General features: G+C 39.9%; 4 protein-coding genes across 7 annotated transcripts; 2 read left to right on the top strand and 2 right to left on the bottom strand.

Annotated features, from left to right (window-relative positions):
• Window positions 1-240: 240 nt before the first annotated feature.
• LOC106088217 (sorting nexin-17) lies at window positions 241-2,155 on the bottom strand. The gene has a single exon (XM_013253629.2). It carries the CDS (start codon window positions 1,890-1,892, stop codon window positions 333-335), a length of 1,560 nt encoding a protein of 519 aa, XP_013109083.2. The 5' UTR covers window positions 1,893-2,155; the 3' UTR covers window positions 241-332.
• Window positions 2,156-3,237: 1,082 nt separating this feature from the next.
• On the top strand, window positions 3,238-5,073 carry LOC106088212 (tRNA-dihydrouridine(20a/20b) synthase [NAD(P)+]-like). The gene is made up of 4 exons (XM_013253622.2): window positions 3,238-3,473; window positions 3,536-4,213; window positions 4,282-4,691; window positions 4,774-5,073. The coding sequence occupies exons 1-3, from the start codon at window positions 3,333-3,335 to the stop codon at window positions 4,636-4,638; spliced, it is 1,176 nt and encodes a 391-aa protein (XP_013109076.2). The 5' UTR covers window positions 3,238-3,332; the 3' UTR covers window positions 4,639-4,691; window positions 4,774-5,073.
• Window positions 5,074-10,939: 5,866 nt separating this feature from the next.
• LOC106088215 (DNA topoisomerase 2) lies at window positions 10,940-17,578 on the top strand. 3 transcript variants are annotated; one of them, XM_013253626.2, is made up of 7 exons: window positions 10,940-11,278; window positions 11,965-12,032; window positions 12,092-14,050; window positions 14,108-14,936; window positions 15,011-16,364; window positions 16,423-16,794; window positions 16,861-17,578. In XM_013253626.2, the coding sequence occupies exons 3-7, from the start codon at window positions 12,256-12,258 to the stop codon at window positions 16,930-16,932; spliced, it is 4,422 nt and encodes a 1,473-aa protein (XP_013109080.1). In that variant the 5' UTR covers window positions 10,940-11,278; window positions 11,965-12,032; window positions 12,092-12,255; the 3' UTR covers window positions 16,933-17,578. The 3 variants fall into 3 exon arrangements, with proteins under 3 accessions (XP_013109080.1, XP_013109081.1, XP_013109082.1); XM_013253628.2 differs by having other exon boundaries at window positions 10,946-11,053; XM_013253627.2 differs by lacking the exon at window positions 11,965-12,032.
• Window positions 17,579-20,537: 2,959 nt separating this feature from the next.
• Window positions 20,538-22,901, bottom strand: LOC106088218 (xaa-Pro aminopeptidase ApepP). 2 transcript variants are annotated; one of them, XM_013253631.2, is made up of 3 exons: window positions 22,675-22,901; window positions 21,096-22,586; window positions 20,538-21,032 (listed from the first exon to the last, which is right to left on the bottom strand). In XM_013253631.2, coding segments are annotated over exons 1-3 (1,851 nt in total). In that variant the 5' UTR covers window positions 22,676-22,901; the 3' UTR covers window positions 20,538-20,673. The 2 variants fall into 2 exon arrangements, with proteins under 2 accessions (XP_013109085.1, XP_013109086.1); XM_013253632.2 differs by having other exon boundaries at window positions 21,096-22,901.
• Between the last annotated feature and the right edge of the window lie 1,011 nt (window positions 22,902-23,912).

Raw genomic sequence — 23,912 nt, forward strand, 5'->3', positions numbered from 1 at the left:
GTGTAAAAGACCGATAAGAAGCAAATAGGTGTATTCTTCAAAAGACGCCTTAAGTTTTCCAAATACGTCTTTGTGCAGAAAACAAACAAGCACCGTTGCTAACAATTTGCGAACTTTGGCTTTAGACCACATGTTTGATTCGTTCCTATAAAGGCTTGCGGAAACACAAGTGGTAAGACGTTCTCCATCAATATGAATAAACTTTAACCAAAAAAATCCTTGATCCTACCAATTGATTTGGTTTCAAACCATTAAAGAAAATCGCATAAATACCTGTAAAAATGTTTTTTGTTTTTCTTTTTCACTTACAAAACGGTTGAGTGGTGATGCTTTTACAAGTCGTCATCGCCAATTCCCTCGAATGCTTCATTTTGCACTGCGTCCTCTTGGGCTAATGCATTTCTAAAGAATACCGCACCATAGGAATGTTGTTTGGATATACGGGGATTTTGTTTATTCAAAATGCGCTGGGCCAAAAATCTAACTGGTGCATCTGAAGGCGAATTATCACATGACGTTGACGACTCATCATTATAGGATTGCACATAATTTGAGGTGGGCGTTGAAGACGATGACAATGACGTTGTGGGTGTGGGATAGTTGAAGGACGACGTTGATGAGGACGATGAGCAAGTGGCATTTATGGAGCTGCCTAAATTTGTATTTGTCAATTGTTCACTGTCCTTAGAGCTGAGCAATTCATTTACCATCTCCTGTAAACAAACAGACATTAGCATGGCCTGCGGACTATTGATAGTTATCCATCTAAGATTTTGTTTTGACATTAGATATTCAAAGGATAGCTGCAGATTTGAGGTTTTATCTTTCCCCTCCGAATGTTGCGTGTTATGTAAGGCAGTAACGCGCCACACTCGCATACGTGTAACACGAAATTTGGTTTCTAGAATTTTATCCTGTTGCATGGTACGCATACTTAACTCCTTATTACCAATCGCTATAAGGGCTGTTGTTTCCGGTTCTGGGTAATCCACAATGGAGGATAGAAACTGTAAACAACCATATAGGGGCAATTGTCGGGCCATATCAACGTATTCCTTATGCATTCCATACTCCTGGAGGGATTTTAATTTCTTCAATACCTCTGGAGAGGCTATGATCCAGTCCCGTTCGATTTCCGAAAGAGTCTGCATAAATAACAGATTACAGGCAATGGAATTTTTCATAAGCACCATATCATAGGCTGGATTCCAATAACTTTTCCTTATTTGTATTTGACATGGCTGATTGTACAATCTTGATACAAACGGCGATTCAAAATCCATTAATTTCCTCAGCAAAACCAATGAATCTTTCGATTCTTTACGCACCAGAAACAAACAAAGGTATGGCATCATATCTGCGGGCAATTGTATACACGTTAAGGCCTTTCGTAACATAGCGGTGGCATTATCGGAGACATAGCAATCGATTTTTAGTTGGTAACCATTGGGCAATATCACCTCCAAACAAACGAGTCGCATGAATTCCTCCACTCTTGACGAACCATTTTCCTCTGCGCCATACCCGAAGTACTCTTCGAATACACCTTCAGCCAATGCCGTCTCCAGCTGTGAGTTTAAGAAGAACTGTTGAAATGTTGGCAGCTTGGATACTCTTGGATCTTGGCCCAGCACCTGCAAATAGTGTTCCAAAGCCTGTCGTCGACTTTCAATTTGTGTGTTTGTTAGAGGCAAAAACTTTTTGGGAGGAAATTCGGGTAAAACTTGACCCATAGGAAGGCAATGCCTACGCAACTGCTCATTCAAGGCATGCAGTTGCTTGTAACGCAAGCAGGCGTGAAAACTTCCATTCACATAAACATTGTATCCCGTGTAGGAGGAGCCTGTGGTGTCGGAATATAATTCCTGTGTATCCGGAATGGAAAAATGCATTTTCTTAACACCACCAACTCTTCTCTCTAAGATATGTGGTTTAATTAGAGTTGTTATTCTTTCACTACTCCTCTTGATTGTTAATCAATAAAATTATTACTATTGTATATAGCACACATCATAATTTCGCTGTAAGTTTATCTTTTGCGTGGGAATTACGTGAGACACAAATTAAATTAGTCACCAACCATTGGACATTTCCTACGAATATGATTGGATGTTGTATCCGTCGTTGTTTTTCTTTATAAAGTGCTTCTTCTTATTTTCACACCTCCTCACTTTGATGGATAGCACAGCACCCATTTCTTCTTCTACTTCGTCGTCTGGCAAAAATAGACGATAGCCTTGGACGTTGGGGGAGAATGGTTCCTTTTCACTAACTGCTAAATGCATTAAATTTGCTGTATAATTTTAGTACTGTATAATGCAAATCATGATTAATCGTTTGCTGTTTTTGCAGTAGGGATTAATCGGTTATTTTTATGTATCAATAACTATCTAGCACAACTTTGCACTGAAATTCTACCAAGAACATGTGACTTGCACCTGATAGGACTATAATAAAACACGACAAACATTGCATTGCTATTCTATCCAGGACTTCTGACTTGCACTGGATAGGACTTAAATATAAATGTCAATTAAAAAAAAAATTCAAATAAGGTTGACACTTTTACAATAACAACAAAAATTATATTGTTGACTTTATGTCATGGCGAAACAATTAAAGGTGGTCTCATTTGCACAATAACCACAAATCATATGGAGCAATCCGCCATCTTGCCATCAAGCTGATCGACGTTTTTCCAACACACATAAATAAATTGTGTGCGTGTGTGTATACGTGTGCGTAAATGAGCAGAGAATATGCGAGAAAGAAGATAACAACGAAGAGAATGCAAACAAAAATCAGACAACACCACCAAACCTGGCCGGCTGTTAACAGTTGTTTGTGCGAGACCACCTTATTAAATCCGCCTTGGTAACTCCCAGAAGGAAGAGAGATAAGTACGCTGAAAGACTCATAATCGCTTTCTGATTCGTTTTACCCAAGATATATTCAATTACAGGTAGTGGCGGTTGCCCAACAATAAAATATTGAGTACACTATCTGTCAAAATTATTGATTATGGCAACTCTGATTTTGAGTATATTACTAGTTCGCGCCATTTTTCGTTGTTTGTGTGTGAATGGTTCTTAACTATAATACACACACACACACCACCTAAACTCGCGATAACAAATTGTATTCACTTCGCGATAACAAATTGTATTCAGCTGTTTACGGTACATTACCTGGTAATTATGTCATGGATTTACGTTTATATGTCCGTCTGTGTAAACCCTCCAAGCATGCAGAGTCAGCTGTTTTTTAAATGCGAATTAGATCCCAGTTTGACTTACTATTTTTATTTACTTAAAAATAAAAAAAATAAATAAATGGAATCCATAAATCGTCGCCATCACGACATTCAAGAGATCTTTAAAGAAGGCCGAGCTACTGATGGCTTTCTTCGGGTGGCGGCACCCATGGTTAGGTATAGCAAATTAGAATTTCGGCGCCTACTAAAAAAGCATGGGGTATGTTTTTATTCCAGCATCATGTGCAGTGGTTATCTATATATATGCCCATGCTTTTGCAGGTACAACTCCGTTTCACACCAATGATTATATCGGATTCTTTCATAAGAAGCGAAAAAGCCCGTCAAAATGAATTCACGACAGCTCCAGACGATGACCCGGTAATCGCACAGTTTGCCGCTAAGGATGCTCAGGAATTTGTAAATTCCGCCAAACTAATCTACCCATATGTAGATGGTATTGATCTCAATTGTGGATGCCCTCAATCATGGGCAATAGCAAAAGGATATGGTTGTGGTCTTCTTAAGCAGCCGGAATTGGTAAAAGATATTGTACGCACCGTCAGGAGAACGGTGAATGAGAAATTTAGTATTTCCTTGAAAATTCGTCTGCTACAACACGAGTCGAGCAAAACGACTGTGGATTTTGCCCGCCAATTACAAATGTGTGGTGCCGATTTTTTAAGTCTACATGGCCGGACCATGTGGCAAAAGACGTCAGAACCTCTAAATATCCCAGCCATAAGGGACGTTAAAGCTGCATTGAGTATTCCTCTTATAGCTAATGGTAGTGTACGCACCTGGAAGCAAGCGTGTGAGCTGCACGAACAGACTAGAGCCGATGGAATCATGGTAGCAAGAGGTTTGCTATCAAATCCTGCCTTGTTTAATCCACAATACCAAGAAGCCACCAGCACGCCAATGCAATGTGTACAGGATTGGTTGGATATTGCAGCAGAGGTCAGTAAAATCAATTTTATACAGTTGACCCATATTAATAAGTATACAAATTTTCCAATTTCCTACAGGCTGGCGATAATATACACTTTCTTTGTTTTCATCATCATCTAACGTTTATGTTTGGGCCAACGTTAAAACGCAAATTAAGATTGGAATTTAATTCTTTTACTTCAAAGGAGCAGATATTCGACTTCTTTGAAGAAAACTATAATATTAAACCCAATGTCTATATGGGAACTCCCTCGCCGCCTAATACAATTTGTAATTATGACCATTTTGAGCCTAGTGTCACAAAATTTAATAATGTTGAAGATGCCACGACGTGGAATTCCAATTCAAATGGCAAATTTTTCAATGAATTTACTGAAGATCTAGAAAGCGATGAGGATTGTGAGTTGGGGAACAGTTTCTTCGCCGAAATCTAAATGATAATATACAACATAGAGTTTTGCGATATGTATTTATGGACTTTTCATTGGTAATTTCTAAAATATTTTCTTAGCATTTCTTCTATAACTAATATTGTTCAAACTTAAATGTTCCTGTATGTTTTCATAAAGGCTTAACTGATGTATGTACATATGTAGGAGTTTGAGAAGATTGACCGTCTATTTGCTAAACAGACTCACTATTTTAGTCCATTGTGATACCACAGTTGAGCCTAACTAGGCCTCGGGGGGAATCGAACCCACGTCCCAGCGCTGGTAATCCGAGAACGCTACCAACTCGGCTACTGGGGCGATGTATTTGTACAAGGCCCATTGAAGTTGTGCTAAATGTATGTGGAAAACAAATTTGTATGTGAAACCTTTAATTAAAGTAAAATATACAGTGCAGTTTGTACTATATCAATGAAAGTAGCATACACTCTTTTTAATGTTTTTGGAGCCCTTTGCTATTTCCTGGAAAAAAATCGTTAAATTAAAATTTTAAATAAGTTGTGTTTATTGAGAACCAAACACAATTATTGTTGTAACCATATTTTTATATGGAGGTGACGATCCTCCTCATGACCCGCATAATAATAGTCATATAATCGGGCGACAATCGATCATTTTTAGTGGCGTATAATAGCTGTGTTTTTGTCTAATACTATGCAGTGCAAGTCAGATATCGGTAGATTTTGATGAAAATCGGCCAAAAAATGTAATTTCCATGCTTTCCAAAATAAGCAATTTTTCGCATAAACATTCCATTTAGGAACGTGGCAAACTTCTCACACATCACACAGTGCTATCCGATTCAAGTTTAACCTCAATGATAGTTGCCCTCGTTTTTAGAGCCGAGTTCGAACGGCGTGCTGCAGTGTGACAACCATTTGGGGAGAAATATTTGCATAGCAAAGTACCCCACAAATGTCGCCAGTATTAGGAGATAACCACCGCTAAAAATTTGTTCTGATGGTCTCACCAGGGTTCGAACCCAGCGCCATAGCATACAGTCCTCTGTGCTACTGTTGATGAAAATCAGCCAAAAAATCACTTTGATAACTTAAAAAAACACTTTGAAAACTTAAAAAGGACCATATCTCGTAACAAATTAATTTTTTACTTGAAAAACTTAAAACGGCCTTAAAACCCGTTTACACTGCCCTTTAAATCCGGATTTAATGCCTCCATCATATGTTTTCCCTTTATAAAATCAGCTGACGAGAGCCTTAAATCCCGATTAACTGAGCAGTGTAAATTGGGTTATATCTCCCAAACTAAGCCTAGTAGAATAAAAGTAAAGTTATTTCGTGATCACTTCAAAAAATTCAAAATTTTGATAAAAATCGATCAAGAAATAGATTTTTTACTTGCAAAACTTAAAATTCCCAAATCTTTTTAACTACGCCTCGTAGACTAAAAGTCATAGCGAAAAAACTAAAGGTGCTCTTATTTGTACAACAACCACAAATTATATGGTGCAATGCGCCATCTTGCCATCAAGCGATAGACGCTTTGCCAACACACCCAAAGAAATTTGTGTGCGTGTGTATAAACGTGTGCGTACATAAGCAGAGAATATGCGAGAAAGAAAATAACACCAAAGAGAATGCAAACAAAAATCTGTCATCTTAATACCGTCAAACCTGGGCGCCTGTAACAGCTGTTCGCGTGAGACCAGCTTTATGAATCCGCCTTGAGAAAAGTAAGGTTTATTCGTCATCACTTAAAAAAAAAGGTTAGGTTAGGTAAGAATGGCAGTCCTTTACAGATTCACTGAGAGATTTTTTAATCCATTGTGATACCACAGTATTGACAGATCTCATAGTGATCAATTCGTGATCACTTATAAAAATTAAACCTCATAGAGCAAAAGTGGCATAATTCGTGATCACTTACAAAAAAAATGTTAATGGAAATTGGCCAAATAACTTAAAATTGTCATATATTGTAAAGTTAATTAGATTTTCTAAAGAAAATGAGATTTAGGAGCCAACATCATATGAAAAAGCAGTTAGCAGTTCAGAAAGTGTACAGTGGAGTGAGCTATGTAAGACGAACTAGAATCCTTTCAATCCAATCAGACCTGGAACCTCGTTTCACTTCCAGAAGGAAGAACAGCAATTGGAAGTAAATGGGTATTTAAAGTGAAACGCGATATTAATGGTCAAGTTGAATCTATCAAGGCTATTCACAGAAATTCGGTGTCGATTATGACGAAGTTTGTGCACCTGTTGCGACACATACCTCGTTTCGAATCCTGCTGTCAATTGCTGGTAAGAAAAACATGATTGTAAATCATTTCGATGTCAAGACTGCATTTTAAAATGGAAAGCTCTCTAAGCATTTATATGAAACAACCTGCAGGGTTTCAAGTGGACAATAAGCAGGGTTGTCTGCTGAAGAAAAGTATTTATGGACTGAAACAGGCTGCTAGGTTTTAGAATAAGGATTTTCATGAAGCTCTTGAAAAATTGGGATTCAAACAATGCATAAATGATGTATTTTTTTACTGAGGAAATATATGTGGAACGTTGATCTATATACTTGTTTATGTCGACGATATCATTGTAGCGTGCCCCACATCAGAACAAATAACTTATATTGAAAATGCTTTATCAAAGAATTTACAATCACTTGAGTGAAATTAAACATTATCTGGGAATTCAAATTTCTAAAGATGCTAAAGGACATTTTTAGCTGTCAGTCATCGTACATAGAAAGAATTGTACACGAATATGGTATGCAGAATTCAAAGCCTGTAAGAACGCCAATGGATGTTAGTTACGGTAAAGCAGAAAAATCAACATTTCTTGAGTCAAATACAAAGTATCGGAAACTCATTGGACACTTTTTATATTGGGTTGCCCAAAAAGTAATTGCGGATTTTTACAGAGTCACAAGCTGTGAAAAAATTTGTCAACGCCGACTATATGAAAAATCCGCAATTACTTTTTGGGCAACCCAATATATATCGACAAATACAAGTTTCTAAACCAACAATGGAAGATTGGTCTCAGTTTAAAAGAGTTTTGAAGTATCTTACTTCTACTTCGAATATAAAGCTAAAATTAAGCAATGACAAAAATGAATAGTCTCGTTGGATATGCCGATGCAAATTGGGCGGAAAAAAACTGAGAGAAAATCCAATAGTGGTAGAATTTTTTTTATAATGGAGCTACAATTGGATGGTCTTGTCAGAAACAAACACTTTTTGCACCTTCAACATGCAGGGCTGAGTACATTCCTTTATCAGAAGCGGCTAAACAAGCAAAGTGGTTAAGGCAATTGTTGGAAGGAAAACATCATCCTGCCAGTGAACCAACATTAATTTACAATGACAATCAAAGCTGTTTGTGTCTGGTTAATGACGACAAATTTTCTTTTCGAACCAAACACATGGATGGAAAATATAATTTAACAAAAGATTTATTAAAGAAAGGAATGATAACATGCAGCATTTGTCCAACAGAGGAGATGATAGCCGATATAATTAATTTTTTTTCAATACCTCCACACACCCATGGTTCCTGAATAAGAACCACGTTATATCCTCCTGCTATCCGAAGGACATTTAGTGCCACCGAAGCGGCCTTATAATGTCCTCCAGAAGCTCATTCTCCTAAGATTCTTTCGATCTTGTTATGATGAGTTTCCTTGCGCATCCAGGAGCAGTTGAAAGGGCATTGTAAAAATTCTTTCTCGGGACACTGGATACTTGCAGTGTGGAGGCTTAGACGCTTCATTAGCTGCTGCTGTCGAAGTACCTTTTGAGTTACGTCTTTCCCTGCTGGCGCACACCTTGAGCCCCATCCAACCGGATGACCCACACACACAGTGCTTGTCGCGTCCGGTTTCAACGCGTTTCTATACTGTTCTCATCGCGTCCTGATTCCCCAACCCCACCGTTTCTATAGACCTTCAGCTACAACTTGTTAAATCCATAATATGGAACTCCTTCAGACTTGTTGAAATGTGCGAGACAGCCGGAGATTAATAGGAGTACTACATCTTTCCTATCGCCGTAAGCTTAATCCAATCTACCGATCTTCCAGTCAGTGGTTGAAATATTGGGATTACAATCCCTTAGACTGCCAAGTTTGGATTAAGGATTTGAGGGAATCTTTGGTATCCAAGCGTTTGCCATTGGTCGAGAAGGGATATTTTACTTCTTCATTTAATCCAGTGTTGCGCCTGGCCAGATCTCGCCAATATTTTGTATACATACATCTCAACTGAGCGTTGATCCACGAAAGCAATTAATTTGCATAGGCCCCTGTTCCAACCTGTATCGTCACAAACTGAAAAAGGCCCAGGCAAGAACATCGGAGTATACAGATTACAGCCCATCAATTGTTCCTGGGTATGCATACCGGTTCTTCTCCCATGTTGACAACTTCCATCCCCAAGCTGTCGTTAGCGACATTAGCAAAGGTTCTTGGACCATATTTATTATTGTCCCCTTAGTTCTTTTGGGCATAGGATGCCTTTCTGGTGATCGCAGCCTTTTGACTGACTGCGGTGCCGTTTCGTAATTTAGGCGTGTAGTTTTGGGGTAGCCTGTTTAGCGATTCTCCGAGCCAAATTAAGGCAACACTTCTCCTTATCAGTAAGAGTTTTAGGATCACTCGCACCAAGCCTCTCAATAAATCTGAAAACAATGCGTCTTCTATCATTCCAACCTCTTAAAGAGCCGGTGGCCTAGGCAAATTACAGGCATGTGAAGATTAAAAAGGTTCGACCTTGTCCTTAAGACTCGAACTCGACTCGAGACTGTAAGGGTGTCATCGTCAAAAACCCCCTGCTGATCAGTCATCGGTCGGCTAGTGGAGCCTGGCACAGCCGCTCCGACAATCGAGATTTGAATACCAGACAATATCCTACGGCCTGATACCACCACAGCACCTGTTGGATCATTGGAGTCAATTCTAAGCCTACTCCCGGACTCTAGATCTGCCTCTCTATCGGAAACAGACAGACAAGTAACTGCCTATTAAGAGTTACAGAATATTCTCCCGTTTACACTGCTCATTAAATCCGGATTTAAGACTCTCGACAGCTGGTTTTATAAGGGAAAACATATGTTCGAGCCATTAAATCCGGATTTAAAGAGCAGTGTAAACGGGGTTATATGCAGAATCATAAATGACGTTGGGAAAAACCAATCAGCACAACACAATAAGCACAACAACAAAAAAGTGGTTTTAGAAATAAACCAAGGCGGATTTAATAATGTGGTCTCACGCGAACAACTGTTAAAAGCCGGCCAGGTTTGACGGTATTAAGATGTCAGATTTTTGTTTGCATTCTCTTTGTTGTTATCTTCTTTCTCGCCTATTCTCCGCTCAAGCACGCACACGTATACACACACACACACACACAAATTTGTTTGCGTGTGTTTGTAAAACGATGATCAGTTTGATGGCAAGATGACGGATTGCCCTATATGATTTGTGGTTGTTGTACAAATGAGATCACCTTTAATTGTTTCGCCATGATTTTGCAACTTCTTCAAAAGTGTTTTATATTTGTATTTTCTTCAAATAGAACATCTTTTAAAGATTTAAGAAAAAATCACAGCTGTCTTACCAAGCCTTTACCGTTAAGATTTACTGCAAAATCAAAACAAAAATATAAAAATGTACTCAACTGTTCGCAGGATTCACTGAATAAGGTTAACCCAAGCGATCAGACGGCATATAATTTTTTTAATTTTTGGCAGTACTTGGCATTGAGGATGTCAACTTGTTCTCCTTTAACATTCGTTCTTTGTTTACATTTTCTCCTATTTGATGACAATTTTCATCGGCAGATTTGACATTCTAAATGATGATGGGACCTACCACGACATAATTACCAGGTAGTGTACCGTAAATGGCTGAATACAATTTTTTCTCGCGATGTGCACTCCGTTAGCGAGTTTTATTTGTGTGTGTGTGTGTGTATTAAGTTAAGAACCATAGCAAACACAAACAACGAAAAATTGCGCGAACTATTAATCACACAAAACCAGAGTTGCTGTTTTTAGGCAACTGTCACTACCTGTAAATGAATATATCTAGGGGAATATTCACCTTATGTTTTCGTAAGTGACCGAACCTTCTTTTAGTGAATCCTGGCTACTCGCATGACCTCACCTTATATGTGCATCCTGTAACACATTGTAGTTTGATGTGCCGTATACACTCCCCATTACAATGACTACACATCATAACGTGCCATGTAAACTCTCCATAAAACATATCGACAAATGGCAACTTATCGACTGTCAACTTATTCAATTTAACGAACGAATAACCAAGATACGAAGACGTTCAGACGACGCTGCGTCCAGTCGAAAGTGCGGCAAAAACAAAAAAATATCAACTCGCAATTTTCTAAGCATTTTTCCCATTAAAAAGTTGAATAAAAAGTAAGTTAAACGTTTGTTTTTGTGCGACTCATAGGAGTCGCTTTGGTTTGTCGCCGGAAGAACAAAAGAAAAAGAAAGGAAGATAAAACGATTAATTATTGATTGCCGGCGGCATCGCATATCTAATTAAGATTTGTGTGCAAAATATTGACTGGCTGGCCGAGTGGCGAGAACACCGATAGTTTGGTAGTGTACAGTTGATTTGCTTGCTTGCCGTTGAAGAAGGTATGTACCCAAAGGGGAAAAATTCAAAAGAATAATAAATGAAAAGAATATTTAACAAATTCAGATAGTTACTGGGCTATTATACACAGTTGTTGGCGTCATTCAGGTTAATTGGGGTTTGTTGAGGTGCCGCTATGAAAATGGCGATTGCTAAAGTTAAATTTTTTATGGAATCATCTTGCTAGTTACAAACCTTGTTTTTTTTTGCATATTACAGTTTCGTTCTCGTTTCTTTAACAAAAAAAGATTCGCTAATTCCTTTTCTCATTTATTTATGCACATAATGAATGTACATAACAACAACAACTAGACTAGACAAGCGTGTGTTGCTGTTGCTTTGTTTAGCTTAATTTTTCACATATTTGAGGCATTTTCGCGTTTGTGCATTTGTTTGCCACTCGCGCACAGACACATACACACGTTCATAGCCATGTAATTTGTATACAGTTTTCCCGCTCACTTTAGTGTAGGGGAATTTTGTTGTCTCTCCTCTCTTTCGTTCTTATTTCTTTTGTGTGTGTGTGTGCATGTTGTATGGTGTCTTTTGAGGACTGTACAGAACGAAGGGGTGTTTGATCAAAAATATCAATTGCCCTATAGATCTTGTCTGCAGGCCGGGCTTGTGTATCCTTAAGGATCATTGCACAGAAACAGAAATAACGAACATCTGCTTTATTTTATTGCAGAGGGTGTTTTGTTACTTTAGAGTGCGTTTGCAGTTGCTTGAGAAAGGACCTCCATGAGAGGAAGTTAGGTAATTGAACAGAAACATTGTAACATTGCTAATTTGTAATCAAAAAATTTCTTTTACAGCCTTTCCGTTTTTAACATAGCCCCAAGGACAAGTTGTAATAAGGAAGTAGCAAAACATTTCTATCTACACGCTTTTGAAAAAGCACAGTTCTGTTCTGCTAAAAAATCGAATATCTGCAGTGAAATTTCTTTCATTCTCGGAGCATTCAAAAATTAGCATCAGGATGGAGAATGGAAGCGGAACTTCTGGCAGCGGTGGCGTGTCCATTGAAAAATTGTACCAGAAGAAATCACAACTGGAACATATTCTTTTGAGACCAGATACCTATATTGGATCTGTGGAACATACAAAGGAACTAATGTGGGTCTATAATGAAGAAACTAATCGTATGGTTCAAAGAGAGATTTCTTTTGTACCTGGTCTTTATAAGATTTTTGACGAAATCTTGGTCAATGCTGCCGATAACAAACAAAGAGATAAATCTATGAGCGCCATAAAAATCGATATTGATCCTGAGAAGAATACCATTGCTGTGTGGAACAATGGTCAGGGTATTCCGGTTACCATGCACAAAGATGAGAAAATGTATGTGCCCACTATGATTTTCGGTCATCTCTTGACCTCATCCAATTACAATGATGACGAAAAGAAAGTAACCGGTGGCCGTAATGGTTACGGTGCCAAATTGTGTAACATTTTCTCTACAATGTTTACCGTAGAGACATCTTCCAAAGAATACAAGCGTTCGTTCAAACAAACCTGGGCAGCCAACATGACCAAAACTACAGATCCAAAAATAAAAGATTTCTCTGGCACTGACTATACGAAAATAACATTCTCTCCTGATTTGACGAAATTTAAAATGGACCGTCTGGATGAAGACATTGTGGCCTTGATGTCTAGAAGGGCTTTCGATGTGGCGGCTTCGACTAAGGGCATTGCGGTGTACCTCAATGGCAAAAAGTTGGCAGTTAAAAATTTCAAAGATTATATCGATTTATATATCAAAAGCGATGACGATGCCGGTCAGCCCATTAAAATTGTCTATGAGCAATGCGGCGAGCGTTGGGAAATAGCTTGCTGTCCCTCCGACAGAGGTTTCCAACAAGTCTCCTTTGTCAATTCCATAGCAACCACAAAGGGTGGTCGTCATGTGGATCATGTGGTGGACAATATTATCAAGCAACTGTTGGAAGTGTTGAAGAAGAAAAACAAAGGAGGCATCAGCATCAAACCCTTCCAAGTGCGTAATCACATGTGGATTTTTGTCAATTGTTTGATTGAGAATCCAACATTTGATTCGCAAACCAAAGAGAATATGACGTTACAAGCCAAAAGCTTCGGCTCCAAATGCGTCATAACTGAGAAGTTTATTGGCATGATTTCGAAATCGGGTATTGTGGAATCAGTATTGTCCTGGGCTAAATTCAAGGCACAAAACGACATTGCCAAGACTGGAGGTAAAAAGTCATCTAAGATCAAGGGCATACCCAAGTTGGAAGATGCTAACGAGGCCGGCACTAAAAACTCCTATATGTGCACTTTGATTCTCACTGAGGGAGACTCAGCCAAGTCTTTGGCCGTCTCCGGTCTTGGTGTTATAGGACGTAATTTCTATGGAGTTTTTCCACTACGTGGTAAACTCCTAAATGTTCGCGAAGCCACATTCAAACAGTTGGCCGAAAATGCTGAAATCAACAATCTGTGCAAAATTATTGGTCTGCAATATAAAAAGAAATACCTTACAATGGATGACATTAAAACCCTACGCTATGGCAAAGTAATGATCATGACAGATCAGGATCAGGATGGTTCTCACATCAAGGGTTTGCTGATCAACTTCATACACACCAATTGGCCCGAGCTGCTACGTTTGCCCTTCTTGGAGGAATTCATTACACCCATTGTTAAGGCAACGAAGAAAAATGAGGAGCTATCCTTCTACTCTCTGCCAGAGTTTGAAGAATGGAAGCTAGATACACCCAACCATAACACCTACAATATCAAATACTACAAAGGTAATTATTTTTTGTGACACCTTTTATCAGATATCATTGTAATTTTTCTCTTCTCAGGTTTGGGTACCTCCACATCAAAGGAGGCTAAAGAGTATTTCCAGGATATGGAACGCCACCGTATTCTTTTCAAGTACGATGGCAGCAAAGATGATGACAGTATTGTAATGGCTTTCTCCAAGAAACACATAGAATCACGTAAAGAGTGGCTGACAGCTCATATGGACGAAGTCAAGAGACGTAAAACTCTTGGCCTGCCTGAACGTTATTTGTACGCCAAGGGCACAAAGGCGGTAACATATACCGATTTCGTCAACTTGGAATTGATTCTTTTCTCAAATGCCGACAATGTTCGTTCCATTCCTTGTTTGGTAGATGGCTTTAAGCCTGGCCAACGTAAGGTGATGTTTACCTGCTTCAAGCGTAATGACAAGCGTGAGGTGAAGGTAGCCCAACTCTCTGGTTCCGTATCTGAAATGTCCGCCTACCATCACGGTGAAGTTTCACTGCAAATGACAATTGTTAATTTGGCCCAAAACTATGTGGGCTCGAACAATATCAACCTGCTGGAGCCCAGAGGTCAGTTCGGTACTAGGTTGACTGGTGGCAAGGATTGCGCTAGTGCTCGTTACATCTTTACAATTATGTCTCCTTTGGCCCGTATGATTTTTCATCCCTCTGACGATCCCTTGTTGCAGTACGAAGTCGATGATGGTCAAAAAATTGAACCAGTTTGGTATATGCCAATTATTCCTATGGTCTTGGTAAATGGAGCCGATGGTATCGGGACAGGTTGGTCGACCAAAATTTTTAACCACAACCCCAGAGACATAATGAAGAATATACGACGACTGTTGGCCAATGAAGAACCTACTCCAATGCATCCATGGTAAGTTCGGAGATTCGAGAGAAGATATTCCTTGGGATTTTGGTATAACCTTTTCTTTGCCCTTTCTAAAACAGGTATAAAAATTTCCGCGGTGACATTGAGTACATTTCCGACGGCCGTTATATTAGTTCTGGTAACATTCAAATTATTCAAGGAGATAAAATTGAAATATCTGAATTGCCCGTTGGCACCTGGACGCAAACGTATAAGGAAAATGTCTTGGAGCCTTTGTCCAATGGCTCGGAAAAAGTTAAGGCCATTATTTCCGATTACCGTGAATACCATACTGATACAACCGTGCGATTTGTCATAACTCTGGCCCCAGGCGAATTCGATCGTCTGAACGAAGAACCTGGCGGTTTCCATCGCGTATTCAAATTAACCTCCTCAATGTCCACAAATCAAATGCATTGTTTTGATGAATTAAATTGCTTGAGACGCTTTCCAACATCTTTGGATATTTTGAAAGCATACTATCCTCTACGTTTGGAATATTATCAGAAACGTAAAGATTATTTGGTGGGTATGTTAACGGCCCAGGCCGACCGCCTTACTGATCAGGCACGCTTCATTTTGGAGAAATGTGAACGCACTTTGGTGGTTGAAAATAAAAAGCGCAAGGCTATGATTGATGAGTTGATAAAGCGCGGCTATCGCCCCGATCCCGTTAAAGAATGGCAGCGCCGCATTAACGTGCAGGAGGAGGAGGAGCCCGAGGAGGAAGAGGAAGCGGGTGAAGAGGAAGGTTCAACATCAGTTGTTAAGAAGGAGAAAAAGCCCGTAGACGCTGAGAAGGCATTCCAAAAACTTACCGATGTCAAGAAGTATGACTATTTGTTAGGTATGTCCATGTGGATGTTGACCGAAGAACGTAAAAACGAGTTGTTGAAACAACGCGATCAGAAATTGGCTGAATTGGCCGCTCTCAAAGAGAAAACAATACAAATGATGTGGTTGGACGATCTCGACGAGTTGGAAAAGAAAATGGATGAGGTTGAAGAGAAGGAGCGCCTTGATGAGCTGGGCATTAATAAGAAACAAGCTAAAGCCTTGGCCAAGAATAAGGCTGCCGCCGCTGCAGCGACGAAGAAGCGTGGATCCAATAAAGAAGGTGGAGCGGATGTTTTCCCTGATCCTCGCGGCGTCAAGGTTGAGTTCAAACTCACGGAGGAAATTATTAAGAAAGCAGCAGCAGCAGCCAGTGTCAACAAGGTAAAGAAGGAGAAAGTAGAGAAAAAGGTTGCTGGTAATAAAGGTGGCATAAAGACAGAAGGCGGCGGGGGTGACGAGTTCGATGATTTGGTAGAAGCCAAAGCTCCTAAGGCTAAAAAAGAACCGGTAGTCGCAGCACCAAAGAGAGTGCGCAAGAAGAAAGAAGATGGCGGTGATGGTCTCAAGCAGACTCAGCTTGGTTTCAAACCCAAAGGCGTAAGTCTTGCTACTACTTTATATTTAATTATTTTATTGACAAAAAACAAATTTTTAGCGTAAGAAGAAGGTCAATAGCTCTGATGAAGATGATGCTCCTGATAATTCCGGCAGCGATTTGGATATACATGTAGAGCATGTGGCTCCTCGTGCAGATCGGCCCGGTCGCAGGGCTGCAGCAAACAAAATCAACTTCTCCGGTCTGCTCGATTCCGAGGAAGAGCAAACCAGTGATGGCGAAGTAGTTTTTAAGGAAAATGATGCACTTAAAACCCCCACACAAGCTGTTGTGAAACTATCGGACGCAGAAAACAGTGACTTTGACAATTTCCAACCTGAAGAGGACTCACCTGTCAAAAAGAAGAAACCTGCTGTCAAACGGCCACGTAAGAAGGCAATGTCCAGCCCAGACAGCGACAGTGAAAAGAAGGTAAATATATACCATTTGAACATCTCAATTATAGACCTTCTTAAACAAAAATGTTTCTTTTTTCAGACAAGTAAGAAGAAGAAACGTGTAGTAAACAGTGATAGCGATGATGATGATGACTCGGATTTTGAGGCTTAGACAGAGAGTTTGTGTTTCACTGCTCCTTCTTTATCTTATTAATAATAAGTATGTATGTAGATGATGGGAAATATTTTTCCAACTTTCACCACACAACATTCAAACGTTACATTGTAAGCATCTCTCCAACCCACACTCACCCCCAACTTACCTTTGTGTATTCCATTATAATTTGTCCTAAATGTTCTCTGATACATTGTTCTATTTTTTTTTTATTTTTTACCCTTTTTAAATTTTATTTAAAAACCTTTTATTTAATTTTATTGTTTAATCTTACAAACAAAACAAAAATGTACTGTGTATACTTTAATTTCGTCCACATCTTTATATCGAATTGCGAACACTTTCTTCGGTGATCCTCTCCCCCAATGGACAAATGACTCAAAATTCTTTTACCATTTAATATGTACGCACGCCTGTCTTTGGGCGTGTTATTGTTTTAAAAATATGTATTTCACAATCCAGCAAAACAAAAGAAGAAACCTATTTTAATTTCTTATCTCTATCTTTAGTTTTTGTAAATATGCTTTCTTTTTATAAACTCAACAATATTTTTTGTTTAAGCTTACACAGAAAAGAACTTAAATATATTCACAGTAAAATTATATATGCAAAATAAAATAAAATTTTAAATAACATTTAAAAATGTGTGTGTGGTATCGTTCAAATGGGTATTTTGCTAAAAGAGCGATGGGATCTGGCAGTTCACTACTTACCCAGCAGTTCACCACTTGCCTAGCAGTTTATTAATAGCCTAGTAGTTCAATACTTGGCCAGAAGTTCGTTACTTGCCCAACAGTTCACCAATTGCCTAGCAGTTCACTAGTTGCTTAGCAGTTCACTGCTTGTCCATTAATTCACTTCATGCCCAGCAAATGCACTACATGCCCAGCAGGCACTACATGCCCAGCAGTGCACTACATGCCCAGCAGTACACTACTAGCCCAACAGTTCACTACATGCAGTGCACTACATGCCCAGCAGTGCACTACATGCCCAGCAGTGCACTACATGCCCAGCAGTGCACTACATGCCCAGCAGTGAACTACATGCCCAGCAGTGAACTACATGCCCAGCAGTGAACAACATGCCCAGCAGTGCACTACATGCCCAGCAGTATACTACTAGCCCAACAGTACACTACTAGCCTAACAGTGCACTACTAGCCAAACAGTTCACTAGTTGCCCAGCAGTTCATTACTTAACCGGAAGTTTACTACTTGTCCAGCAGTTCAGTACTTAATACCCCTTGTTGTTCAACCGTCAACTTATTAAGTATCCCGGGAGTTAGAGATCTTCGATTCGGTGAACAACCATCATTGTTTACCGTGGACGCAGGATCACAAGTGGCTCAGTTGCCAATAAACTGTCAACAGTGAAATCTCTAAATAACCCGGTGCGAAACACAAGTCACATCGCGCTAGCCTTCTCTGGAAAACTGATACTGGCTCAGTCCTGCAGAAAATCGATGAAAATGCTTCAGGAATGTAAGTGAAATGGGTATAACATATCTGACGGATACTATCTATCTCCACCCTGGTATACCCGCTATATAAAAAATAGATCGTGAGGATAACGTTCTTAAGCCGGGTTAATATGCGCATCAGGGGGAGTCATGAAGGTCAATCTCTTTCCTATCGACGGTCACAAAGGCACTTGAGAAGCAACCGCTGAGTTCATCGTTACTTCTTAGATACGCGAAGTCAAAGTCCTGGCCAAGGTCGATGGGCTATGTGAACAAATAGATATTTACCTCCAGACCTCCTCCGATCTGTGTGGTGGTCATTGCTGTCACGAGAAACTTAGCTGCGAGCTAACCGGTCCACAAGTTGCGGATAGTGGAATGATCCATAAGGTGTAGCTGCAACAGCAGTCGTGGACAATCAGTGGTATCGAGCTGAGAGTCTCAGTAAGAGGCCGGGCGGCACCGGCTGAGTGCCTATGATGCTCGATATGACAAGGCGAGTGTCTGGCGCCTTCCAAAAACCAATGGCCACCTTGTTCCCGCGGCGATCGGTCCTTTGGACCGGTGAGAGCTTGCTCACGCAGGAGCTTGACGAGGATCGCCACCTCAACATGAAAATATAGCTACAACAACGACTTCATCGGTACGGGATAACTATGAGCATCACATAGGCTGGAACTTTGAGTTCCAATCTGTGTGGTGTTCTTTATTATCACGAGAAGCTGGGAGCTACCGAGCAGGTCCACAGGTTGCGGATGGTAGAATACTCCATACGGAGTAGCTGCTACTGCAGTCGCCGAAATCAGTGGTATCCAGTGGAGAGTCTCAGTGATGGGCCGGATGGCACCGGCTCTTGCATAAATACTGAGTGCCTATAATGCTCGCTACAAGGCGAGATATTGGCGCCTTTAAATAACCAATGGTCCTTATGTCCCCGCGGCGATCGGTCGTATAACCAGAACAAGCTTGCTCGCATATAAGAGCTTGGCGAAGATTGCCACCTCCACATGCAAATGTGGTTACGACAATGACGTTTACCATTCGCCTTCACCTATCCACCTCGCAAGACCTCAAAATCCTATTGATAACCAGAAGCCACAATAGAAGATCACAATCTTTCTTATACGGCAGCAGATTTCGTAAACAGCAGTTAAATGAATGCCGTTGCTGTAGCATCAGCAAAAGTTAACCTCCCATAACAAATACGAGTAGTTTCAGATCAACTCCAGTACGGAAGTTTTCTGTTTGAATGTTTGTGCCGCTTGTAATCAGAGGCCATACGACAAATTTCACCTGTTTATATGTTCAACCGATCCTACTTAATTTACCACCAAAAATAGCTTTTGTCGCAATCCATCCAAATTTTCTATCAAAATTAAATTTCTTAGAAAAATTGAAGGAAAACCCTTTGAAATTTTAAATTTTCTAAGCAAACTCTCTAGGAAAACGTCAATGTGAAGTGGTTACTAAACCACATTTTGCATAAAATATCATCAAGAAGATTGTAAATGATCTCTTTTTTTTTTGTTTGAAAACACTATGTGGGCCAAAAGTTGGCTGTTATATCCCAATACATTGTCATGCAGGGTTTTGCCATTCTTATCTTCGATAAGTGTCTCTTGCATCTAAATGGGTACAATAAATCAACAAACTATTGATAATTTAAGTGCTAATAGTGGGACACGATACGAAACCTACACAAGATTAGATTGAAGTAACAATAGATAATGTGGGTTTTAATTTGGTATAATAGGCAATACTGAAAAGGGAATTTGCTTTTCTTATATGCTTACTAAGGCGATGAATCAAAGGACGAGTTTTAAGAGATTCATGCCATAGAGATCAAAAACATGTATCAACAAACTTATGCCGTATGGCATTTTAGCGTTGAAGCCGTCCCTGACCATAACAGAAATGTCTCATGGTCCAATTAGCTTGACTCTCCGTATTTAAAAGAAACATAGTGTGTATCAAATGCTTATGTACACGTACACTGAGGCGGCAGCCCTTGCCGATGAGGATTCCATCGGCTCAATCCGGTGCGTACAACCGGCTGCCATGGGATTGAACAAATGTTTATTTGAGAAACAAGTATCCCAAATGCAGCAGATGCTTCTTCGTTTCTTATCGCTTGACACACTTATTAGTTAAAGCGGTTATTTATTTATATGTATCTCGACTTTATATTTGTGTTTCTATCAAAACATTTTTTTTTATACAAAAACAAAACAATGCAATATCATCCATCTGTCATCAATGAAACATCTGAAAGTATCTTAAATAGCTTGTGTTTCCCTTTCAAGCCACAACAGAGTACGTGTATCACCTTCTGCCCTTAGCAGTGGCGCCAATGTCTCCCACACCAGACGATGATAGTCGTTCAATAGTTTTATCTCTTCGGCCAAAAGCAATTCCTTTTTGATCAGTTTCGTTTGCTTGGGGCATAATGTGACAGTGCGGAAGGTGAGAGCACCACGGCCGTTGAAATCATGCTTGGCATTGGTGGCTGGAACTATTTGTACAATATCTTCAATTCTTATGCCAAATTCGCCATCGTGATAAAAGCCAGGTTCATTGGATATGAACATGTTCTCTTGTAGGCCAGGATCATCGGGCATTAGGCGTGTGCCCACTCCTAAAACAAACAAAAAATTAAATATACAGAAAAATAGAAAGACTAGTTGTGAATAATACCCACCCATAGGACCTTCATGAACATTTAGGAAATGTCCCACGCCATGGCCAGTGCCATGACCATAATCTAAACCAACATCCCACAAAGCTTTTCTGGCCAGGGTATCGAGCACTTGCCCCTTCACCTTGTTGGGGAAAATTGTGGCTCCCAAGCCCAATTGTCCTTTTAGAACGCGAGTATATGTTTCCATTTGGAAATCGGTGGGTTCTCCAAAGTGCAGGGTGCGTGTTACATCGGTTGTACCATCCTTATATTGAGCCCCCGAGTCACAAAGATAAATTTCTTTATCATTTATAGGGCGATTGGTCGCCTCGGCGGGATGATAATGTATAACTGAGGCATTTGGACCCGACGAGCTGATGGTAGGGAAACTTAATCCCATGAAATGCTCTTTTTTCGAACGGAACTCCTCCAACTTATCAGCACCCGATATTTCATCAACATGCTGTTTGTTGGCAACCATTTGTTCCAGCCAAGCAAAATACTGGCACAAAGCCACACCATCGCGTATGTGGCAATTGACAAATCCCTCAATCTCAATGTTATTCTTGATGGCTTTGGCTACAGCAATGGGAGTGATTTCCTGATGGCGCTTTTTCTTGGGAATTAGGGCATTAAGATAGTAACTGGAGGCAGGAGAAATCCAAATTTTACCCTCATCGCTATTTTCAGCTAAGCGACTTAGTTCTTCGCCCACCGATGTGTACTTGTGCAGGCTTATCAACACCCCATTGCTGGTTTGGTGTTGATTGAAGTCTTTAGGTAGTTTGCTGGCATCGAGAAAGAACATCAATTCCTTGTGAGTGATAATCAAATATGAGAAAAATACCGGGTTATAATCAATGTCGGAGCCTCTCAAATTCAGGAACCAAGCAATCTCATCTAAAGCACTAACCACCAAGGCTTGAACCTTCTTTTCGGTCATCTGCTGCTTGACATTTGCCCACTTGTCGGAAACTGTGCTGCCAGCAAATGTATTGTCCAAAGTAATCATTTGATTTGAGGTCTGTTTGGGCTGTTCTTCGCCCCAAACAATATCCACTAAGTTATCCTCGACTGGCACAAGACTGCAATCGGCTCCCACCAATTCCTTCTCAATGGGTTTCCAGAGGCGATACGAAAACAATTTGGGGTCAACGCCCACCTTGCTGCCTTTGGGTAGATTAGTAGCCAACCATTTGGCCAAGCTGGGGGTGGTTGGCAGACCATCCTTCATCAATTCCCAGTTCGAGTCCAACTGCTGCAGTGCCTGCTGATAGTAGCGACCATCTGTCCACAGCAAAGCCTTATCCTCAGTTATAAGCGCTGTGCCGGCACTTCCATCGAACCCTGTGACGTATGCCCTACGCTCGTCATGTTTCGATATATATTCGCTCTGGTGTTCATCGTCCGATGGAACAATATAGGCCGCCAACACCGACTGCTGACAATGTGTCTGCATAAGATGTCGTAGCTTCTTCAAAATCTCCGTGGTGTCTTTCATAATTATTCGCACTGTGTGGGATGGGTGGTGGTGTTGATACGTGTATTAATAACTTACCCGAATGTTCGGTATTAAATGAGTGATTTAATTTATATGTACTTGCTGCTAATACTCCTCCTCCTACTCCCCACTCAGGTCTTATCGCACTTCTTTCTTTGTTAATGGAGATTGAACGTTTTAACGTTTTGTTTTATTGTTGTTTTGTTTGTGGTATAACTGGTGACTATCATGGATGTGGTCGGACTGTAAATCAAATATCAAGTAGAAATTGCAATGCGCCAACAACAACAACAAGTCATTCTCGCTCGCTCTTCTTCTTTATTGTGAATGAATAAATGATGCCACCTAACACAAAAATTATAGAGAGCGGAGATTACCACATGATGACGACGGACAGTTTGATGACACCAAAGGCAACCATGTTGGAAGGAAGGCCTTTGGGGGCTGTGTGTGGGTTAAGCACCACCAAGTGGCGTGTTGATGCCCCATACATGGAAATTTGTCTTTAGTCAAGATTTCATGGAAATTTTATCATCAGATAGACAGATTAGTAAAGAATTTATTAAAATTTTATGTTTAAGGAAAATTTAGCTAAATTTTGTCTATGGAGAAAATGTCATTAAAACTTTGCCTATATAGAAGATTTCATTGATATTTTATGTTTAAAGAAAATTAATTCGAAATTTCTTTATTTAATATTGGAATATGTAGGGCTTTATTGAAAGTAATAGTAAATCAAACGGCAGCCCTTATTATTTGACCCTTCACAGTCCTTCTACATATTAGAAATGGCGAAAACTAAATGAAAAAGTCGAATTTTGTGTGTAACGATTTTATGACGTTTTTCTAGAAAATTTTGAAGATTTTTTTTTTTTCAACTTGTAGATTTTTCACAAAAAAGACCTGGCAACCCTGTGTTTGTAGTTATTGTAACAGTATGTTAGATTAGGTTGGAAGAGGAAAACGCCAAGCAACTGCGTAGGCCATCATGTGACCCATTGTAATTCCTCATGAACTATTCCTCTTCTCTAAACAGTAAGACCTGACAGGAAGGCAGGATTCAATTTACTTACTCGCAGGACCTTCGATGCAGGCCTAGTATTTGACTGGGTTAACGTCGCTGAGTTCATCTAGTAGCTGAAAGAAAAAAGAACCAAGTTTTCTATTTCTACTTTGGGATAGTGCAGGATATTGAAATAGAAAATGAAAACTGCCCTCTGTAGCGTCTATATCTTGACACCAGCTCCGCTGCTGCAGCCATCGCATACACCTTTGCCTTTGAAAGATGCTACAATCATCCCCACCCTTAAGGAGACATCTATATTGAGTTCGCTGCA

This window comes from Stomoxys calcitrans, chromosome 3, assembly GCF_963082655.1.
Source record: "Stomoxys calcitrans chromosome 3, idStoCalc2.1, whole genome shotgun sequence".
Taxonomy (NCBI): Eukaryota; Metazoa; Arthropoda; class Insecta; order Diptera; family Muscidae; genus Stomoxys; species Stomoxys calcitrans.

Bases quoted from the DNA above. Each gene is read 5' to 3' on its own strand.
- LOC106088217 (XM_013253629.2), bottom strand. From the start codon at position 1,892: ATGCATTTTTCCATTCCGGATACACAGGAATTATATTCCGACACCACA.
- LOC106088212 (XM_013253622.2), top strand. From the start codon at position 3,333: ATGGAATCCATAAATCGTCGCCATCACGACATTCAAGAGATCTTTAAA. The intron at 3,474-3,535 runs GTATGTTTTTAT...ATGCTTTTGCAG, and splicing joins GCCTACTAAAAAAGCATGGG to GTACAACTCCGTTTCACACC. The intron at 4,214-4,281 runs GTCAGTAAAATC...AATTTCCTACAG, and splicing joins GGTTGGATATTGCAGCAGAG to GCTGGCGATAATATACACTT.
- LOC106088215 (XM_013253626.2), top strand. From the start codon at position 12,256: ATGGAGAATGGAAGCGGAACTTCTGGCAGCGGTGGCGTGTCCATTGAA. The intron at 14,051-14,107 runs GTAATTATTTTT...TTCTCTTCTCAG, and splicing joins CAATATCAAATACTACAAAG to GTTTGGGTACCTCCACATCA. The intron at 16,365-16,422 runs GTAAGTCTTGCT...ACAAATTTTTAG, and splicing joins TTGGTTTCAAACCCAAAGGC to CGTAAGAAGAAGGTCAATAG.
- LOC106088218 (XM_013253631.2), bottom strand. The intron at 21,033-21,095 runs GTGGGTATTATT...TGTTTGTTTTAG, and splicing joins TGTTCATGAAGGTCCTATGG to GAGTGGGCACACGCCTAATG.